This window comes from Lutjanus erythropterus, chromosome 8 (assembly GCF_056507025.1).
Source record: "Lutjanus erythropterus isolate fLutEry1 chromosome 8, fLutEry1.hap2, whole genome shotgun sequence".
Lineage (NCBI taxonomy): Eukaryota > Metazoa > Chordata > Actinopteri > Lutjaniformes > Lutjanidae > Lutjanus > Lutjanus erythropterus.
Genome location: NC_139324.1, coordinates 15,417,191 through 15,436,513, shown reverse-complemented (window position 1 = coordinate 15,436,513; position 19,323 = coordinate 15,417,191). Strand labels below are relative to the sequence as shown.

The following is a 19,323-nucleotide window of genomic DNA, read 5'->3' as shown; positions in this document are numbered from 1 at the left end:
AAATTTGCTTCTTTTCTCTGTTTTTATTACAATTATAGTTAATATCTTTGGCTTTTGGACAATCCTGTCATGAAAAAAAAAGAAAAACAAAAAACAGATTAATTATTAATAAGAATAATTTTTATTATTTGTAAAACCTGCAGTAAAAGTTTTCTGTTAAGGTAAAGGCACTTCTTCATATGTGATGCGCACATATGGAGGCTTCATTGGCAGATGCCAGTACTCAAAGTTGTAGTAGAGGTAGAAGCTCTTCTCCATGATAACGTGTTTGTAAGCCTCCAGCAGGCTGATGGCAAAGTCTATAATCGACTGGTGTGGTCTGAATGTGTAGTAAAATTTACGGATGTCCTCTGCCAGGTTCCTCAGAGCCGGCTGGCCAAAAATGTCGCTGTCGTTGCCGAGGTATGTGGGCTCTCCGCTGTACAGGTAGATCTTGGTGTAATTGGTTTGAGTTCTGCTGGACAATTTGGCCCCCAGTTCAGTCAGTTTCCTGTACGTGCGGTGGACAAACTGGGAGCAGTCGTAAGACTCAAACCACACTGTGGCGTTAGGGCTGGGGTCAGAGCGAACTGTCCAAGTCTCATAGTAGATTCCAGTCTCGTTGTCATCCTGGATCCACTGGGCCAAGTCATTGAACTGGTCACCTGGAAGGCCAAAAAAAACAAAAAAACACACATATTTTAAAACAGAAAAATGCAAAAATGCACATTTAAAAAAATGTATAATTAGGTTATACTTGCCTTGTCAAGGATTACTTGACTACATCTTTAAAATATAGCAATTTTAAAATAGTGAAACTTGTTTTCATTATAATCAAAGTTCCATTAACTCTCAGAAAATGTGTCTGACATAGAGTTTCTCAGACAACTGATCCACAAAAAGAATACACCCTATGCACAAAATGCATTTTATCTGTGTGTCAATGTTCAATGTTGATTTTGAAGTAATCCAAAAGTATTCAGATTATATTACATTTTTTGTAATTCTCTAGATTGTGTTACTAATTACAAAAATGGTCATGTAATTTGTATCCAGCAACTGACTACATGACTTATTTTAAAAGGTCCGGTGTGTAAGATTTAGGGGGTTTTATTGCCAGAATATGGCAAACATGGAATCTAATATTTATTAGTACGTTGTAATTAGTGTATAATTGCCTGAAAATAAGAATCATTGTGTTCTAGTTTCCTGGTCCTGTAATTGTACAATGAAAAATATTTAGTAAAACTGATTCAATTGATCTTCGGACAATTTTCTGTATTCTAACAGAGTCAAGTCAGCAGCAGCATTAATAAAAATATGATTTTTGTGGCTGTCTACAGTTGCGTGGCTGATTTAGCATGAGCAAGTAACGTTGATTAATTTTAAGATGTGAATCTTTAGAAGTAACTAACAAATAGAGTTCTATTTTTTTTAAAAAGCAAAGTAATTCCCTACAACAGTCGGCACAGCAGTTTAAAACAAACATTATCCAGGCAGGAATACAGGAGGTGCATTTTGTTGGGGACTATTTTCAGCTGTGGATTAACACACATTTGGTGCACTAGTGAGTTTTTACAGCAGCAGAAGTTACATGTGGGACTGACTCAAAACAAACTAAAATAATGAAGGAACGTGTCCTTTGGTACAACTGTGTGGCTCATTAATGTGATACAAGATCACACCCATAAAGTCTCACCTGTGATTTCTCCTAGTTTCTCCAAGGTGCCATTTTGTGACCAGTGTAAGTCATCAATGCCTTCAAAGAAGCAGGCGGCTCCCTGGTTGCACCAGAAAGGCGCGTAGACGTCCGGTCTGAGGTGAGGGAAGGTGCAGTTACCCAGCTGAAACAGCTCGTACCATTCCATGGTGTAGTTGGTCCCCGTCTCTAAACTACTGAACCCAATCGCATCATGCATGATATGCTGTGAACCAAACAAGGACGTTATTATTATTATTGGCTTTGTGCCTGTGAACGTGAGGGGAAGTAAGGCTGTACAGCTGTGTTTCTATGAATAAAGTCACAAGTTGCACTTCTACTTTCTCAGCCTTGCTCTATTTAATTACCCGCCTATGTGAGATATAACATGATTTACCATCTACACCAACACAGTGGTATCTTTATCTCAGTTTCAGATAATATGAACAACATAAAAAATATCTGAGCTAATTACTGTTATTTTATCCCTGGAACACCGCTTTTAGTTTTTAAATATTTTATCCAAATATTTTCATCTGCAAAATCTTTCATCAGCTTCATCAGCCTTTCATCAGTTGTGATAACTATATGTCAACACAGGATGAATTCATTTACCAATTTTTATTTTACTCAGTATTTGTTTTAAGTTGAAATGACACTAGTTTAGATTTTGAAGTTTCATCAAAACTACCATTTAGTTTTAGTTTCAGATTTTGTCTGTTTATTTATTTCTCAGGGACAGAGTAAATATGCAAGTTTGTATCGGTAGTCTCTGGTCAGATGTAAAGTTGGCAGCATAAAATCTGTATAAATATTTAATAATTCAATATTTTATTCAAATATTTTCACTGACAAAGCCTGTATTTTTTATCAGTTTTGTTAACTGAAGAACACAGAGTGAGTTACTTAATGTTATGAATTTTTAAAACATCAATCAATCATTCATCAACTTGAAACTATCACTGCTTAGATTTTAATCAAAACTAGTAAGGAAATAGTAACAATAACTGCCAATTTCATAGAATTAGCAAATAAAAATGTACAGACAATCAACAAAGAGGATCATCTTTGAGACAAAAAAAGTAAAAGATAAATTATTTTTGTAGTTTTATTCTGAACTACAACATATGTACAGGCAATTTAATACAGCAGAATAACCAGACTCTATAGACTCTAAACTCAATGATGATGTAGAAACAAACAGCAAGATGTTTTATTTGATTTATGTACTTACAAATTTCCCCAGCAAATCTCCATACTTGAACTCCCACACAGGTGTTTGCAGTCGATAAACTGAGATGACGTCGCTGTCCCTCATGTAGGGAATCCGTCCATCTCGGTCTCCAGTGGGACAGAACGGGTAGAGAGCTTCACAGTACGAGTCCACGTCAGGGCGACGATCAAACCGTCTGTTGATGACATGACGAATGAAAAGCATTTTACTGCAACTAGAAAAAAGCTTTTCAGTGACATGGTTTGCCAGTATTAAACGTTTATGGTTTGTTTGTTTATGTACTGTTAACCTTATATCAATATTTCATCTTTTAGGTATCATGGTTGTTGTCAATGCTGATATATCGCAGCACCCCTAGTTGTGGGTGTCTGGAATTCCTGTATCATCGCGGTCTGTTCATTAACAAAATTCTTATGTCTGTGAGAAACCTGTCGCCATTTTCAATAAAACAACAGTAACTTTAAACTGGGTGTCAGTACTTAAGTGTAGCTTACTGAATATCAAAGCCCATCAAATGCAGAATTTCAATTTTAACATACAAAGCTATAAAATGAATTTCCTCCTTAAAACCACAGTATATCAACAAAACCAACAAAGAATAAAAGCATAAAAAAATCTGAGTACAATAAAATATCTGAATTTGAATTAAATTTAGAAAGTGCATACAGAGGACACTGTGACTTCCTCATTTACATGAACTCTAGAGCTTTGTTAGTGTCACATTCAGGAAAATGTTCCATTGTTTGTGAAAACAAAAGGATTTTTTTTTTCACAAAGTCCTATTTAAAATAAAAAACAATATGCTGGAATTGATCAAACCTGGAACAGATAATATGGACTACTGGGACTAATTAACTAATAAATTATTTTTGGTCTTAGATTGTCAGTGTACTAAGGTTGGTCAAATCTCAACTGAAAATGGATCCCAGTGATGTAATTAATTTCAGTAAGTGTAATTGCACAATTTCAGTTGAGTGTAATTCATTTGCCAAAAAAACAAAAAAACAAAACAAAACAAAACGCACAATAAACAAACTTCAAGGTGAATTTGACTGATAGCACTTGTTTTTAACTTGTTTCTTGACATTGCACTAATATTATTATCATGAATTCTTTAGGACATGATAATCATATAGTGAAGATCTGATATTGTGACAGTCCTATCCACAACAGAGGCTTGAAAGTTATAAAGATATTAATTTAATTCTATAAAATTATGCCTCTAATTTTTTTTAATTTATACATATTTGGAAATGTTTATAATTGTGTCGTGATTTCTGTTGTTCAATCATCATTTCTGTCATTAGATTAAAAATCACACATAATACCTACAGTTGTGATCTTTACAATCTTTACTGTTTTTTCCCCCCTCAAAATCAAATTAAAAACTTGCCATACCACTCATCTCTAAAATTGACTGCTCTCGAGTCCAAAGTTTCCAAAGTCATGTGAACGCACCAGCCATAAGTTGTTAACCTGGTTTCAGATCAGCTAAAGGTCCTCTGTCACTTCTTCTTCATCTACATTAGACTGATTATAAGAAATAGAAAGGCTGAATAATTACCCAAAATGGTGTTTTAAAACTTTTTCAATAAAGAGTCACCTGCAGTTTAAACATTTTCTCCCCACAGATACTTTATTTTCTAACATTTGTCACATGATTTCACGTTACACACACACACACACACACACACACACACACACACACACACCAGTAGAGTAAGCATGGAGAGAAGCAGGTTTAGTGTGTTCATACCTGTAGGGAACAGGCCACTGCTGCTGTCCATCGGTCCTGAACTGAGCAACAACAACATGAACAAACAGGAGCAGCTTTAAACACACAACAATCTCCGTGTGAGTCATTTTCAAGCTTAAAAAACAGACGAAAACAGCAGGCGTTAGACAGTTAGCCTTCCCATGGTCCTTCCCCTCTCAACTCACTTCCTCATCAGTGGTCACATGGTTTTGTTGATAACGAAATCACATGACAAGAGTTATTCACGTGAAAGTAACACTACAGAGTTAAAAAAAAAAGAGGGAATACGTTTAGAAATAAGTAAATAATTGTTATGTATCATTAATGATGTGGAAATATAAAAATAAACGATAGAAAATAAAAAAAGACTCAATAAGTGAAGAAATTAATTTATTAATAAAGTCAGAAATCAGTTAAAACACAAAAAATATAATATTGTGTTTATTTTTACTGCAATTCTTTCAACTTGATTTATTTATTCCTATTTTACTGATTTACTCTTTATTTATTTCCCGTGTATGAATGTAAAACATCAGCTGGCCGGTAGGGAAACAGCAGTGCTCAGGTTTATACACAAGATGGCGCCAAAGCACCTCGAAGCTTGGTTTTGACCCGCCTCTGAAAGGCGTAGAAGAAGAAGGGGTGCCCTCTTCGCTGACAGTCCGCCATGCTCACTCTGCTGCAGCACTGTGGTCGTAATTTGCTGACATTGAGGACAGTTCAAGCAGTGAATCAGAGTCACTACAGCACACAGATGGGTAAACGCGTGGCGGTGGTGTTGGCGGGCTGCGGAGTTTATGACGGCAGTGAGATCCACGAGGCCTCCGCTGTTCTGGTCCACCTGAGCAGAGGAGGTGCAAGTGTAAGTTTACTGGAGCTCTTATCTACAAGTGTGAACACTGTATGTGTGTGTGTGTGTGTGTGTGTGTGTGTGAGTGAGGGGGAGAGCTGGAGAATGCGTGTGAGACACATTTTATACATTTATTAGAGTTAGCTTCCAGTGTGGTCTGATACCATGCAAAATGTTTGATGCAGCTATTGTAATAGACATTGCAAACTAAGTATAAAAACTCCATCCACCTTGTTTGTTACACGTAAATTCACATTTTTAAGTCTGTAATAAAACAATTAAATTACTCACATGCCCATATGTTCATTTCAGGAGCCAATATCATTGCTTCTTCTCAATCCTGAAGAAGAGTTTCCATCCTTAAGGGATAGTTCTTCCAAAAATGAAAATTCAGTCATTATCAATTCTAGTGTTTCAGTGCTTGTCATCAAGCCTCTGCCGAAGCCTGATAATGAGCTCATCATTTGAATCAGCTGTGTTGGAGCAGGCAAACATTTAAAACATGCAGGGCAGGGGTCCCTGAGGACCAGGGTTGGGAAACACTGATCTGTTCACCCTCATGCTGATTGGAGGTCAGGATTAAATATATGTATGTATGTATGTATGTATGTATGTATGTATGTATGTATGTATGTGTGTGTGTGTGTGTGTGTGTGTGTGTGTGTGTGTATATGTACACACACACACACACACACACACACACACACACACACACACATATGTTTGTGTGTGTGTGCATATTGCTCCAATCCAAATCTCTGAAAGCCCTAACATGCCATTCATTTGCATGCAGCGCACACCCAATTAAATATTATGTACTTTAATAGCTTTATTTGCAGAATGCAATTAACAAGTTCATGATTTCAACATCAATAATAAGACAATGGATGCTCAAGGTAGTGCAAAAGACAAACAGAAAAAAAGAAGAAAAGAAGAGAGCATGCATCTACTCATGGATGAGAGGTTACAGCTTTATCAAGGACTCCATTCATTTTTATATCTTGTGCTGCATGAGCCTGTCTGCTGTTTTTTTAATGTCATGAAAAGAGAGTCCTCATCTTTTCTTTGTCTACTGCAGGTAAACATGTTTGCCCCCAACACTGACCAGATGCATGTCGTGAATCACCTGAAAGGCGCGCCGTCTGAGGAGAAGAGGAACGTGTTGGTGGAGAGTGCAAGACTGGCCCGTGGAAACATCCAGGACTTGTCTAAACTCAGTGTGAAGGAACATGATGCTATTATATTCCCAGGTTTGGTCACAATGTGTTGTTACAAGCTTTGATGATTCAGTCACTTACTTCATGACCACTCTCCTTGATCTACCAAAGAGTGCTTTAATGTTTTTTTGTGCTTTTTCAATTTCAAGAGCACTTTAAATGTCCACAATTTACTCTGTGAAACCGATCGAGCTCTTGGCCTCTGTATTTCTTGTCAGTCAAATACACTTTTGTTGTGATTGTTGTATTTAATCTAGTTTTTTCTAATGTCTGGCAGGGGGTTTTGGGGCAGCGAAGAACCTCTGTACCTGGGCCGTGCAGGGGAAGGACTGCTCTGTCAATGACGAGGTCAAGGCCATGCTGCAGGCGTTCCACAGTGAGGGCAAACCCATCGGCCTCTGCTGCATCTCACCTGTTCTGGCTGCCAAGGTGTTTCCTGGCTGTGAGGTCACTGTCGGCCTCGAGAACGACGACAAGTGAGTCTAACTGAGCACCTGAGATAGATCTTGGAGGGGAACTCTACCGATTTTACATGCCAAAGTTTGTTTATAGGTGAAGGTGAAAAAAAAGTTGTATAAACTCTTTTGTATATGTCTGTCTGTCTCTCTCTCTCTCTCTCTGTCTCTCTCTCTCTCTCTCTCTCTCTCTCTCCCTATACATATATATCTGAGCCATGAAACGTGATGTAGTGATGTTTGGTCTGCGTCCAAGCAGGGCACTAAATGGTGGCTGACTGGTGACAATATTTCTTGCGTTTCAGTTTAATGGAACACTAAAAGATGTTTCTGAAAACATTGTATGGGAGAAATAGTCAGTGCAGTAACAGAATCTTGATCCACATTTAATCAGCACTGCCTAGTTTTACGGTTTCATCCGACTCTAATGTGACATTTGACTTTTTAAGGCTGGACCGGTGACATTCCTCTGTCAATCATTGTATAGAACTTGTTCCATATTAAACTGTGTGTTGGCCTGACCAGATCCAAGGCTGGTGGAAATCTGCCTGAATGGAGAGGCGAGCCAGGCGTCTGCCAGAATAAATGATTAACATGAGCTCAGCAGATTTGTTTGGTTCCCAGGCTAATTCTGCTACATTGATTTAAAGAAATATATATTTCTATATTGTTAATTGGTTCTGATGGCATCTAAAGCAAGTGTCAGTCTAGACACTGCTTAGGAGCGGAGGCCATCAGTCCAATGAAGTACTGCTCCTATAGAGAGCTGAAGTCCCTCCCCTTCCAGTGTGCACCATGGGACCTCACTTTGGAAAAATATGAACTGTAGACAATGAAGAGAGAGAAATAATTGTTTGATCCTGTTTGAATTGTGCCACAAATTGTACATATTCTTGTTTAAAAGATCGTTTTACAAGTAAAGACAGTTTTAGTTTGTCATAGTTCAGTTTTGTGTGAAACACTACATCATCAATATATATTGCCATTCATTGTAACATTATCTTCTTAAATGTTTCATGCAGTGACTCTTGGTCCTTTTATCAGCAGGGAAGCAAAGGAATGAGCAAGAACCATAACTTTTGGAGCGAGAAAGTTGTGACATCACTTACACGACTACTGGGTGTCTAGTCTTTTGTAATTACAGACTTTCACAATCTGATACTTCAACAGTTTTATGACAATTGGCGACTTTCTTGACTTGAATTATCTTTTAAATTGGCAAACATATGTCTAATTTGTGGTACAATTCAGACAGGATGAAAAAATTATTTGTCTCTTGTCGGAGACTACCATTCATATTTTTTCTCATGTTGTTCCAAAGGAAGGGGAGGCAATTCGTCTCTCTATTGGTTTGTCACTATTTCACCGTTCACCAGTACTGCTGTAGGGCTCGAGCTACTAGAATTGCTACCCGATCAGCGAGGTTGTCAGGGGATTTACACATTGTGTAGCAGCTTGTTGGGGTGAGTCAGAATGAATGCTTTCTTCAGTGTTTCTAATCACTAAAGGACAATAACCATAAGATCATGGTAATGTATTAACATGAATCAGTGTGAATTTAAGAGGTCTCATCATCATAAGTTTTGTTCTCACCAAATTAATTAAGATCTGGGGAAAATGGCAATCAATAAGTCTGACAGAAAAAATACAGCTGGTCAGAAAAAAACCCTGGTTAGACAATCTTATGTGGAAAAGAAAAGTAAGGGAAGTGGTAAAATTATTACAGAACGTTTCAGATGTAAACATGTATTACCATTTATTGACCTTTTAGCTACTGTACTTACTATAGTTGTGTAAAGCACGCAGTATTTTTGTTTAATTTGGATCATTAGTGACATTTTAGGTGTACTTACCTTTTTTTTTTTTTTTTTTAATTAAGTCAATAAAATCTAAACTGCTGGCTCTTATTTTTGTAGCCTGGAAGCCAAGCACACTTGTCTACAGAACCATAAAAAGCCTGAATATTTGCATATTTTCACAACAATTTTATCATATTGTCAGCCTTAAAATTGTGGCACATTGTATGCATATTTAACATTTTCACATTTGTTTTTCGTCTTTCATTTAGAATTTTTATTGGTATTACTTTTCCCCACACTTGTCTTTCAAGACACAGTCTGTGCCACATTTTTTTTTTCACCACACACACAGTCTGTGTTTGTGATAAATAAACCTTTGATTCCCTTTAAGTAACTAAACATTGTGTTGCTTCTTTTTTTTTCCCTCTCAGGTACCCCGACACCACTGGCACTGCAGCAGCCATCAACCAGCTGGGCTGCAAGCACGTGAGCAAGAGTGTCAGCGAGAGCCACGTGGACGAGAAGAACAAGCTGGTCACCACCTCTGCCTTCATGTGCAACGCTCCGATACATGAGATATTTGACGGAATCGGAGCGATGGTGAAGGATGTGCTGAAACTTGCTTGATTCAACTAACTCTTAAAAAGAGGGTGGAAACAGAAAAGAATGACAGACTGTTGTTTTAGTGAGCTTAACGATACCTGCCTACTGAACTGAGATCATTATAAAGTGATTAACAGCAACTTCTTGATCAAAAGCACTTCCAGAGCTTCTTAAAATATACATGTTTGTAGTAGTAATATGGACTATACAGTCTGATTTATTTGAAACCATTTCTGTTTGACTCAAACTTATCAGATTATATTCTGATGCAGTTGATCTGTCAGTATTGATCAGAGTTTAGAAAATCAACAGCAAATATAATATTGTACAAATAAGCAATAAAACGTAAATGTTCACATTTTCAGTTCACTTTTATTTTGAGTATAAAATATTTACATTATGATTTTTCATTCTTGTGCAAGTTTAAACTGTTAAAGGGATAGTTTGGATCACATGAGGAGGCTTGTTATGTTACCCCATAGAGCATGAGAGATGCTGGTCTCCTGTTGCCACAATCAGTTACTTTGTTTGTTTTATTGTGTGACTTTGGTGTTTTAAAAAGTTAGTTCAGATTCACCGAAGTCAGACAATAACACACACAAACTAACTGATCGAGGCAGCAGTTGAGTCCCAGGTTCTGCAAGTAAAATTGCATATTTTTCCCATGGAGTCTGGTTGGTAAGAAGAGAGCATAATCTGCAATATAATGTGATTTCCCATCAGAAAAGGCTGTGTGATGGCAAAGTAAAGCAGAGAAACTATTCTAAATATAGAATACGGGTGTTGATTTTTTAGCAGGGCCTTTATATATGGCTATAATATATTTTTCTGCTGAGCCCGTCTGTGCTGGTACTCCTCTCTGCTTCCCCAAAGTGGGGGCATGCTGACCTCTGTTTAGTGTGTTTAGTGTAGGTAATCAGCTGACTATTGCTGACCACCCCTATAAATGACTTCACACTGATGTACACTGGCTCTGTCAAACACTGAATTCACAAAATCCTTGAGCTGTACATCTGCTCGTATTCATTACTTGTCATTCTCAGATATGCACCCAGGATTGAGCATTGTCTCACTCTCTCTATGTTTCCCACCACATCAATCACACCCTCCACCCCTTCTGTGCACAACACTGACGAGGCGTTAACACTGAACTTCTCCACCAGGTCCTCCTGACTCAGTGGCTTCCTCCAGTGGCCATAAAAGGTATCACATCTGGCCACATGCCTCTGCCCCTGATGAGTTTCTACCTCAACCTCAGCGTACATCTTGTCAAAACTGGGTTGGTTACCTTCAGGGGTCTCAACTTTGACTTTGGACAACAGCTGCTTCAGAGCAAGCCGGTTAATCTGAGCTTCACAGTAGGAGGACACCGTCACTTTGTTATCCAGCAGGGCGGAGCAGGCGTTGAACTGAAATGAGTGCCTGGCTTGGTGCTCTGTGGCTGGAAATGGGCAGTCAATGTATTTGGATGGAGGCACTCGAAGTGTGACCTGCCTGATCTGACTGAGGTCAAAGTTCCCAACTGCGTTTTCAAGCCTTGCACGGGCTGCTAGCGCTGCATCCACAACCCAGTGCATCCCCAGATGAGCAGGAATGCGCTTCACAGCCACATTCTGATCTTCCAGGATCCATTTAAAGTCACTAGAAGCAGAATCTGCCCATGCTGAAGGACTGTAGTCCTTGTAGTAAACCCCAAACCCACAGTCCTTATCCAGGATGGCTGGATTCCCCTCCAGACCCATCTGTGCCAGCTGAGCGGCCTCCAGGCCTCTCCGAGCTGCATTTCCTATGTGGAGAGGTTTGGTTTGTGTGGCGGCGTTGGCCAAGGGAGCCCCGGCGGAGGAGGCCGCGATGGCCAGAGCATGACTGCACTGTGCAGGGGACAGAGCCAGGAGCTTAGCTGAGGCTGCAGCACTACCCATCACCCCCACCACACTGGGAGGGTGGAACCTGAGAGTGTCAGGAAACAAAGAGGAGGAAAGATGACCACAACATCAGGATCAATTTATTAATTACACTGCATTATGTTTGAGTAATTTCTAAACATGAATGACAAACTGGTTTCAGTTTCTGAAATGGCGTGTTTGCTACTTTTCTCTTTCTTGTGTGATAATGAACAGAATATTGTTGGGTTTAAAGGACATCACCTTGGGCTGATTGATGAATTGATCACAAAAATAAATGGCAGATTAATCAGTTATGAAGATAACTGTTTGTTGGAGATCTAGTTCTGATACTTCTGGTAGAATTAGTCTATTTACTTTTCAATATTAAAGTAACAATACAGAGACCTATAGTTCAGACAAATATATAATAACACAGAACAAGAACATAAACACATAAACAAAAAAGTAGGCAATGACAATCACAACCAGGTAAGTTTACAACAGTTTTCCTGTTATATTTGTCCCCAGACATACTACTCTTAAGCATTCCTCCTTCAGGTATATTACCACTGGGGAGCAGTCCCTTACAAACTCCTCGAGGAGACATTGTAGTACATGTGATAGTCTCTCCAGTGGCATAATATACATAACTTTCTCACAACATGCTTAAATATCTAAGCTCTTTGTCAAACCGTTTTTGTAGTATCGTTAGTCATTAGAATGTATCTGCATTCATAACTAGAGACTAATCCCAGTGCAAAATAATGTGGATTTAGAGGTATATCTAACTGAAATACTTTTTAAATCTGGCCTTCAACTGAAAACTAGAAAATTTTGACTTTTGGACACAACCACATATTTACCACAGCTATTAATAGACATAAACAAGAGGACATAGCGTCACATTCAAATAGCTGGGGTTACATGTAGTCTATGAATAATCATATGTTGGGGCTGTTAAAAAAAGCAACCTTTTGACACCCTTTTCAAACTTTTTTTTTTCTCAGGTTGGGAGACATTTGTCTCAGATTTCTACTGGCACTATTTATGGTGCTCGCAGCAAGCAAAAAACTTTTTTGAAAAACTCAACAGTAGTTTGTCTTTAAAAATAATAATCCACAAACCTTGCTGTGGTTTTGCTGCCAATATTTTTTTTATTGATACCATTTGGGTCAGATGTTGCCAGCTGTTTTTTTTTTTTTTAATGTAATCTTTCAGTGCTGTGAGTGAAAATCCATTCACCTCTGAAACCTCAAGTAAAACCAAAACAGTATATATGAGTAGATGCCACTAGAGGTAGGTGTTGTACTTTTTGTAATTTGGCTGAATCAACACTTTAACTTTGAATCCAGAGTGCATTAACTGTGCTTTCAGACTGGAGTTTTGCTGACTAACAGGAGTTCTTGGGTGGGTCATGATGGGTGGGGGGTCCACAAGAAAAGAAGGAACAGAATATTTTAAGTTTAATCACATATTTTGAAAGCTGGAACAACAAGGGGAGGAACAGGGTTGGCTGTTTTGATTCATTGTAATTTATAGTGATCCATTTTGATCATTGACAATAAAGACTTTATTATCTACAAACCTAAGAATAAAGTCAGAGAGGATTCTTTGAGACAAAATCCTTTGTTATTAGCGGTCTGTGGTGTAATGTGCATCTATTGTGGGGGTCCTTGTTTGTTTTGGAACTCTTGCAATTAGTTACAATTAGACAGAAAATCTGTGCATTAACCCAAACTCAAAACAGTCCGATGCTGGTTAACATTGTTAAATATCTCACCTTTCAGGGATGTTGTATGCCTCTCTGGAGAACCTCATCAGTCTGCCCTGCACCTCGATGCCGACATTGAAGGCCAGCAGCAGGTCCAGACCAGAGGGCTGGCTGGGCAGTGACTCTGCCAGGGCCAGCAGGGCAGGTAGCACCGCTCCTGATGGGTGAGTAGCAGGGTGCCAAGTGTCATCAAAGTCCATGGAGTGAACCTATTAGCAAACAGATCGGATAATCAGAGGTCCAACCAAACCATATCATGCTTTCAATAGATTATGATGCTTTTATCTGTGCAAGCTTACCGCAATGCCGTTGACAAATGCAGCAAAATGAGGAGGAAGAGTTATCTCTGATTTACCCCAAACGCTGCTCCTCTCCTCAGAAACGAACAGCTACAATCAGACACAATATATGAGGATAAGTGTGCAATTAATTATGGATGCAAGTCTGGTTGCAACAAATAACATTATGAATAGCAGCATGAAGAGGATTATATCAGCTTAGTATTTTATATTCAGATCAACACAGACAAATGACTGGGTTGATCACAAGTTGACGCTGATTCAGTGCAGAGACATAGTGGATATAGAGTATAAAGGAGTATAAATAGAGAGTTTCTATTTTATTTTGTTTTTATTTTTTTTGTTTTAAATTCAGTTTATTTTCAGTTTGTTCAATTTTGTTGTTATGTTTTGTTTTTAGGGATTTCAGTTTTACTTTCAGTTTAGTTTTAGTCTGTTAGTTTTATTTTAAGTTTAGGCAGTTGAGTCACACTCATGTAGACATGCCTAAATAAACATGTGCACCAATGCCTCCTCCTCATGCCTGTTGTGTTGACAAATTTGACCAAACTGACAAAGGAAAATTTCTTAATTTTATTTTAAGAAATTTTGTACAAAATATTGTTTCAGTTAGTTTTTGTTTTTATTTGCATTTCACTGAACTTTTTTCCACACTTAAATTTAGTTTTTAGTTTAGTTTTAGTTAATTATAATAACGGTGTTGATAATTATCTGCTTCTGTTGGCTGATACCAATAAGATAACTGATAATTTCACATTTGTGTATTTTAAAACATGAGTTCATATAACCTGTGGTTCATGCACACCTTAGGGTAAGAAAGGCCAAGGTGTAGGGCTATTTTTTCTTGTAAAGTACATCAAAAACCTCATAAATATACTTTGGATTTCACAGAGAAAATTTCCTAAGAATTCAAATTAAGTGCTAAGACTATATCAGTCAAATCAGATATTATTTTCATTAACAGAATAATAAACAGTAATATAAGTTTCCCATTACTGGCCCATTGTGCATGCCTAGTACAAAGGTATAGTGTGCCTCCACTCCAAGCAGTTTACAGTACCTGGCTGTACTTGAGAGCTTTGTTGAAGACAGCTGTCCTGGTCCCTAACAGCCCCACGCCCAGGGTGTCCAGCATCATCCTTTTGCTCCTGTTAATCACACCATCTGTCAGCTGAGTGGTGTTGAGCGCATGGATAGCAGCTCCAAAGCTCTCTGTAATACCCTGAAAGGTGAAACAAGGCCAGTCAGTCAAAAACCTCCCCGCAGACAGTACAGTTGTAAAAGATCTAGTCAGGCTGAAAAGTCACTGCATGTATTTGTCTCTAAACTCAAAAACGCCCTCCAAAAAGCACCTAGACTGAATCTCATATAATGAAATATTGAAAAAAATGTAATTTAAGAAAATATGCAAGCATGAAAGAAAACAGCAATACCTTACGTAGCATTGTTGTAGCACAACAGTGTCTTCAAGTGACAAAATATCAGAGCGCAGATGCCTTTTATAGGTTATTTCTCTGGCTGAAGGCTGGTCCTCCAAATTTCCCAAATGGCACAAAGACAACATGATGAGAAGTAGGAAGTTTCACAATGACTGGACGTCGACTTATTCATTTTCCCCTATTTAGAGACCGTATTGGCAAATCTGCAAAATCTCTTGCTTTTGCTTTGTTTTAATTGCTTGCTTGAGCTTTAAAGCTATAGCTTGAGATTTCAAAGAGGTTTAGAAACTCCTGTTTTTTTTATTTATTTAATAGCACACAGAACATACGCAACAATATAACCTTAAAAAAGAAAAGGACAATTAGACAAAATGGAAGAAACAAAAAGAAAACAAAACAAAAAATTGAAAGTATTCCTTTAGTAATTTGAATAATTAGATTTATAGTACTATTACATGTTGAAGCTTAGATAAACATATAACAGATAGAACATATTTGGAGGTTTATACAGTCTGACTCTTGACTAAAACAAATCTTTCCCCATATATTATGTTGCACTGCATTACAAAATATTGGTTTTTAGCAATTTTTTTTTTTCCTAAAAAACTGACTTTGCAATATATTTTTTAGGGAAAATATTTTACTTAACAGAATAATTGTATTTATTATCAGGGCACAGTTTTTGTCCAGAATCCCAACATAATTTTTTAAAGTGTAACTCCTGTGATGTTTGCCTCTGAGACAGACCAGCATGTTACTGTACTAGGAAAATCAGAGAATTAAAAATAAAAATAATCAGGGATCCCATGGTGTATTTTTGTTGCCTATTTTTAAACCTGTGAGAATATAATATTTATCAGATGGTGGTAAGAAGATTTCATTTTGGGTCTAATTACTAAATCAGACAAAGCAATTATCTGCAGTCTTTCACAACCAGTTTATTTTTGAGACGTCAGAACATGAAAATTTGGCTGTCTGCAATGGGAAGTTTTGAACTGGGAAATGACACAAGTCACAATTAAATCACCCACGATAATCACATGACAAAGAAATGCCTGCCCCTAAACAGCTGTGAAAATAATAAGTACGGCCCAGCATCTTTGACTTCAGTTGGGAGGTTACAAAAGATTTCTGATGACTCTGCTCAAGACAGCTGGAGCCTGGTAAGTTTGTGTTTAGACAAATGGGGAACAACTTCTAACACAGTGGTTTCTAAACTTTTTTCCCTGACATATCCTCACACCCCATTCACATATGTTGATAACTGACTGGTTGATGGACACCTTAATGTTTATTGTAAATTTATTAAGTAACAGGATCACACCAATTTGAATTCCTTGCATTTTTGTTTCTGGTTCTTTGTTTTTGAATCAGTTTCCTGGGAGAGAATGTCAGGCAGAAATTGATGCAATGTTTCCCGTAGTGTTAGAAATTCCAAACGACATGTTTGAGTGCTTCTGCTTTTGTCTGTCTGACTCAGTGGTTTTCAAACTGGGGTCTGAGGACCAACAGGGATCCTTGAGTGGGTTGTAGGGGGTCCCCCGCAAAATCAGAGATAGAATGATTACCACATTTTTTGAAGTGGGAGCTACCAGGAAGAAACAGGGTTGGTTGGTTTGATTGATTGTAATTTAGTTTCAAACCTCTCACTGGAGGTCCACAGTTCAGGGGTGGAAGTAACAAATGAACTAATCGAATTACTGTAAATAAGTAATTTTTTGGGGGTACTTGTACTTGAGTATTTTTCAAGTCTGTAATTATACTGATAATTAAGTACTCCTTGCATGATGTGGTACTGAGACAAATACTGTTACTGAAACAAGTACCATCATAGTATTTTATGCTCTCGTTTGTGCGTTATTACTTTGTATACTGCTACTACATTCAACTGGGTTGAATGTGACCCTCTGACAAAAGAACTGGCCCCAGCTGGGTCCCCCATTAAAACTGCTCAAAAACCACACTCTAAATAGTTTTTTGATAAGAATTGTTTGTGCTTTTACTTTAACTAGTTTTTTTAACACTCAAGTACAAGTTTTACTTGTAGTTTACAAGTACAAGTTTTGCTTGCACTTGAGTACAGATGTTCAGTACTCTTTTCCCGACTACCTTGGTCTAATGTGCTTCCATTGTTGGGATCCTTGACACGAAAAAGTTTAGGAACTCCTGGTTTAGGCCTAACTGTGATATTTCCTTTCCAGTCCTCACTTCTTCAAAGGCTTGTTCCATGGTTAAGTCTCTCTCTCTCTCTCTCTCTCTCTCTCTCTCTCTCTCTCTCTCTCTCTCTCTCTCTCTCTGTGTGTGTGTGTGTGTGTGTGTGTGTTTGTGTGTGTGTGTGTAAGATGACTGCATTTCCATCACAGTTGCAATGGGTGTCACTCTTTCCATATCTTCCAACCATTTCTCGATTTCAAGGAATCACTCTGGCCAGCTGCAAGATTTCTGGTTCTGTTCCTTGTGGGATACGGAAAAATCTCAAAAATATAATCGATCTCATTAATTAAATACTATAATAACAGAAGGTAGCTTGTATTTACATTCATGAAGAACAGGACAGGAATAAAAACAAATGACACACAATCAAAAGTGGGTTTGCTTTAAGTGATGCTTAAATACGGATTTGCTCTCCATCTCTCTCACAAAAACAGAGACAGAGACCTGAACTGTATTTCTGTCAGGACAGTCCTGTTTTAGTTAAATGTCAGTTTCAACCCCCCCCTCCCCTCTTGCACGCACGCGCCCTCGCGCACGTGGTGAGCCCAGGCTTCATAAACAGCCTCTGACTGCCAGTGAGCAGCTCAGTGCTCCCACAGCAGTGCAGCGGCTGGCTCGGAGAAGATGGCACTGGCCGACACGGAGCGCGGGGTGTCCAGCTGCGGGGACTCACCGGGCTGTCTCTTCTCAGAGATCATCGAGCTGAACGTCGGCGGACAGGTTTATGTCACCAGACACAAAACTCTCGTCGCGGTCCCAGACTCGCTGCTGTGGAACATGTTCAGCAAGAAGTCACCCAAGGAGTTGGCGAGGGACAGCAAAGGGCGCTTCTTCTTGGACAGGGACGGCTTCTTGTTCCGCTACATCCTAGATTACCTCCGAGACCTGAACCTGGTCCTCCCAGACTACTTCCCGGAGAAGAGCCGGCTGCAGAGGGAGGCTGACTTCTTCCAGCTGCGGGACCTGGCCAAACGTCTCAGCCCGCGGGTGAGTAAGGACAACTCGATCAGTGAGGAGATCAGCCAGAGCGACACGGAGGACAGCGCGCAGCAGTGCGGCTCCTCCGGCGAGAATTTACGCACCATGTCGGTGAGCGGGGCCATGCGCTCCCCGTCCCTGGACTCCAGAAAGTCGGGCTATATCACGGTGGGATACCGCGGCTCGTACACCATCGGCAGAGACATCCAAACCGACGCCAAGTTCAGGAGAGTGGCGCGCATCACGGTGTGCGGGAAGACGTCTCTGGCCAAAGAAGTCTTCGGGGACACGCTGAACGAGAGCAGAGACCCGGACAGGCCTCCTGAGAGATACACGTCCCGCTACTATCTCAAGTATAATTTTCTAGAGCAGGCGTTTGACAAGCTGACAGAGGCGGGCTTCCACATGGTGGCCTGCAGTTCCACAGGCACCTGCGCCTACACCAGCAACGATCCCAACGAGGACAAAATATGGACAAGCTACACTGAATATGTCTTCTGTCGGGAATAACAAACAGCAAACATGTTGTCCCTGTTGATGTAAATAGACATTTCATAATCTAGAATGTCTTTAAAAAAGTATTAGATTTGCTTGTTGAATGGTTTGTCAAGGACGAGTGACTGTTCCATTATTCTAAGAATAGACAAACAGCAGTATTATTATTTCTGTGGTTGAACCAGAGACACAAAACGTCCCTAAACAGATTCTGCACAAACAAGTTTATCAGATTGTTAAGAGAATATTGCAAAATTTGGACTACAGCTGCAACCAATGATTATTTTCATTATTATCAATTAAAGGGTGTGCAAAAATTAATATTGCAGTCGAGTAGCGAGCTGAAGCCGTATATGTTATATTAAATAGGGTTTCATATTTATTTTATATTCAGTCTATGGTTGAAGTAAGTTGTTTCCTCCCGCCCCCTCCTCCTCAGACAGGCAGGCCTCAGGAACACTGTAGGAGTGCAAAACAAGCCAATTTGACAATAACAAGCGAGGATGAGTCCTACACTGTAAGTTGATCAGCTGTTTATAACTGTCACTTGTCTGTCAATGTAGAGCTAAGCCTGTTTCCTGAAAACAAAAAGCCCACTGCTCTGAAAATACACACTCTGGACTTTGAGTTCAGTGACTGCCTGTCTCAC

At 39.0% G+C, this 19,323-nt stretch overlaps 4 protein-coding genes across 4 annotated transcripts; 2 read left to right on the top strand and 2 right to left on the bottom strand.

Moving 5' to 3' along the window:
• Positions 1-8: 8 nt before the first annotated feature.
• cln5 (CLN5 lysosomal BMP synthase) lies at positions 9-4,870 on the bottom strand. Its single transcript, XM_084724663.1, has 4 exons — positions 4,669-4,870; positions 2,913-3,087; positions 1,679-1,904; positions 9-644 (listed from the first exon to the last, which is right to left on the bottom strand). The coding sequence occupies exons 1-4, from the start codon at positions 4,773-4,775 to the stop codon at positions 157-159; spliced, it is 996 nt and encodes a 331-aa protein (XP_084580789.1). The 5' UTR covers positions 4,776-4,870; the 3' UTR covers positions 9-156.
• A 429-nt stretch (positions 4,871-5,299) lies between these two features.
• LOC146322629 (glutamine amidotransferase-like class 1 domain-containing protein 3, mitochondrial) lies at positions 5,300-9,948 on the top strand. The gene is made up of 4 exons (XM_084724661.1): positions 5,300-5,530; positions 6,597-6,768; positions 7,013-7,211; positions 9,421-9,948. Exons 1-4 carry the CDS (start codon positions 5,336-5,338, stop codon positions 9,614-9,616), a joined length of 762 nt encoding a protein of 253 aa, XP_084580787.1. The 5' UTR covers positions 5,300-5,335; the 3' UTR covers positions 9,617-9,948.
• A 550-nt stretch (positions 9,949-10,498) lies between these two features.
• acod1 (aconitate decarboxylase 1) lies at positions 10,499-15,307 on the bottom strand. The gene is made up of 5 exons (XM_084724662.1): positions 14,982-15,307; positions 14,609-14,770; positions 13,549-13,638; positions 13,259-13,458; positions 10,499-11,542 (listed from the first exon to the last, which is right to left on the bottom strand). Exons 1-5 carry the CDS (start codon positions 14,991-14,993, stop codon positions 10,582-10,584), a joined length of 1,425 nt encoding a protein of 474 aa, XP_084580788.1. The 5' UTR covers positions 14,994-15,307; the 3' UTR covers positions 10,499-10,581.
• Positions 15,308-17,792: 2,485 nt separating this feature from the next.
• kctd12.1 (potassium channel tetramerisation domain containing 12.1) lies at positions 17,793-19,020 on the top strand. Its single transcript, XM_084724018.1, has one exon. The coding sequence runs from the start codon at positions 17,826-17,828 to the stop codon at positions 18,687-18,689; it is 864 nt and encodes a 287-aa protein (XP_084580144.1). The 5' UTR covers positions 17,793-17,825; the 3' UTR covers positions 18,690-19,020.
• The last annotated feature ends 303 nt before the right edge of the window (positions 19,021-19,323 follow it).

Coding starts and splice junctions, on each gene's coding strand:
- cln5 (XM_084724663.1), bottom strand. CDS start 4,775: ATGACTCACACGGAGATTGTTGTGTGTTTAAAGCTGCTCCTGTTTGTT. Junction 3,088..4,668: donor CAGTGGCCTGTTCCCTACAG/GTATGAACACAC, acceptor TGTCATCAACAG/ACGGTTTGATCGTCGCCCTG. Junction 645..1,678: donor GAAACTAGGAGAAATCACAG/GTGAGACTTTAT, acceptor TTGGCCTTCCAG/GTGACCAGTTCAATGACTTG.
- LOC146322629 (XM_084724661.1), top strand. CDS start 5,336: ATGCTCACTCTGCTGCAGCACTGTGGTCGTAATTTGCTGACATTGAGG. Junction 5,531..6,596: donor TGAGCAGAGGAGGTGCAAGT/GTAAGTTTACTG, acceptor TGTCTACTGCAG/GTAAACATGTTTGCCCCCAA. Junction 6,769..7,012: donor TGATGCTATTATATTCCCAG/GTTTGGTCACAA, acceptor AATGTCTGGCAG/GGGGTTTTGGGGCAGCGAAG.
- acod1 (XM_084724662.1), bottom strand. Junction 13,459..13,548: donor CATTTGTCAACGGCATTGCG/GTAAGCTTGCAC, acceptor GTTTGCTAATAG/GTTCACTCCATGGACTTTGA. Junction 11,543..13,258: donor GCATACAACATCCCTGAAAG/GTGAGATATTTA, acceptor TGACACTCTCAG/GTTCCACCCTCCCAGTGTGG.
- kctd12.1 (XM_084724018.1), top strand. CDS start 17,826: ATGGCACTGGCCGACACGGAGCGCGGGGTGTCCAGCTGCGGGGACTCA.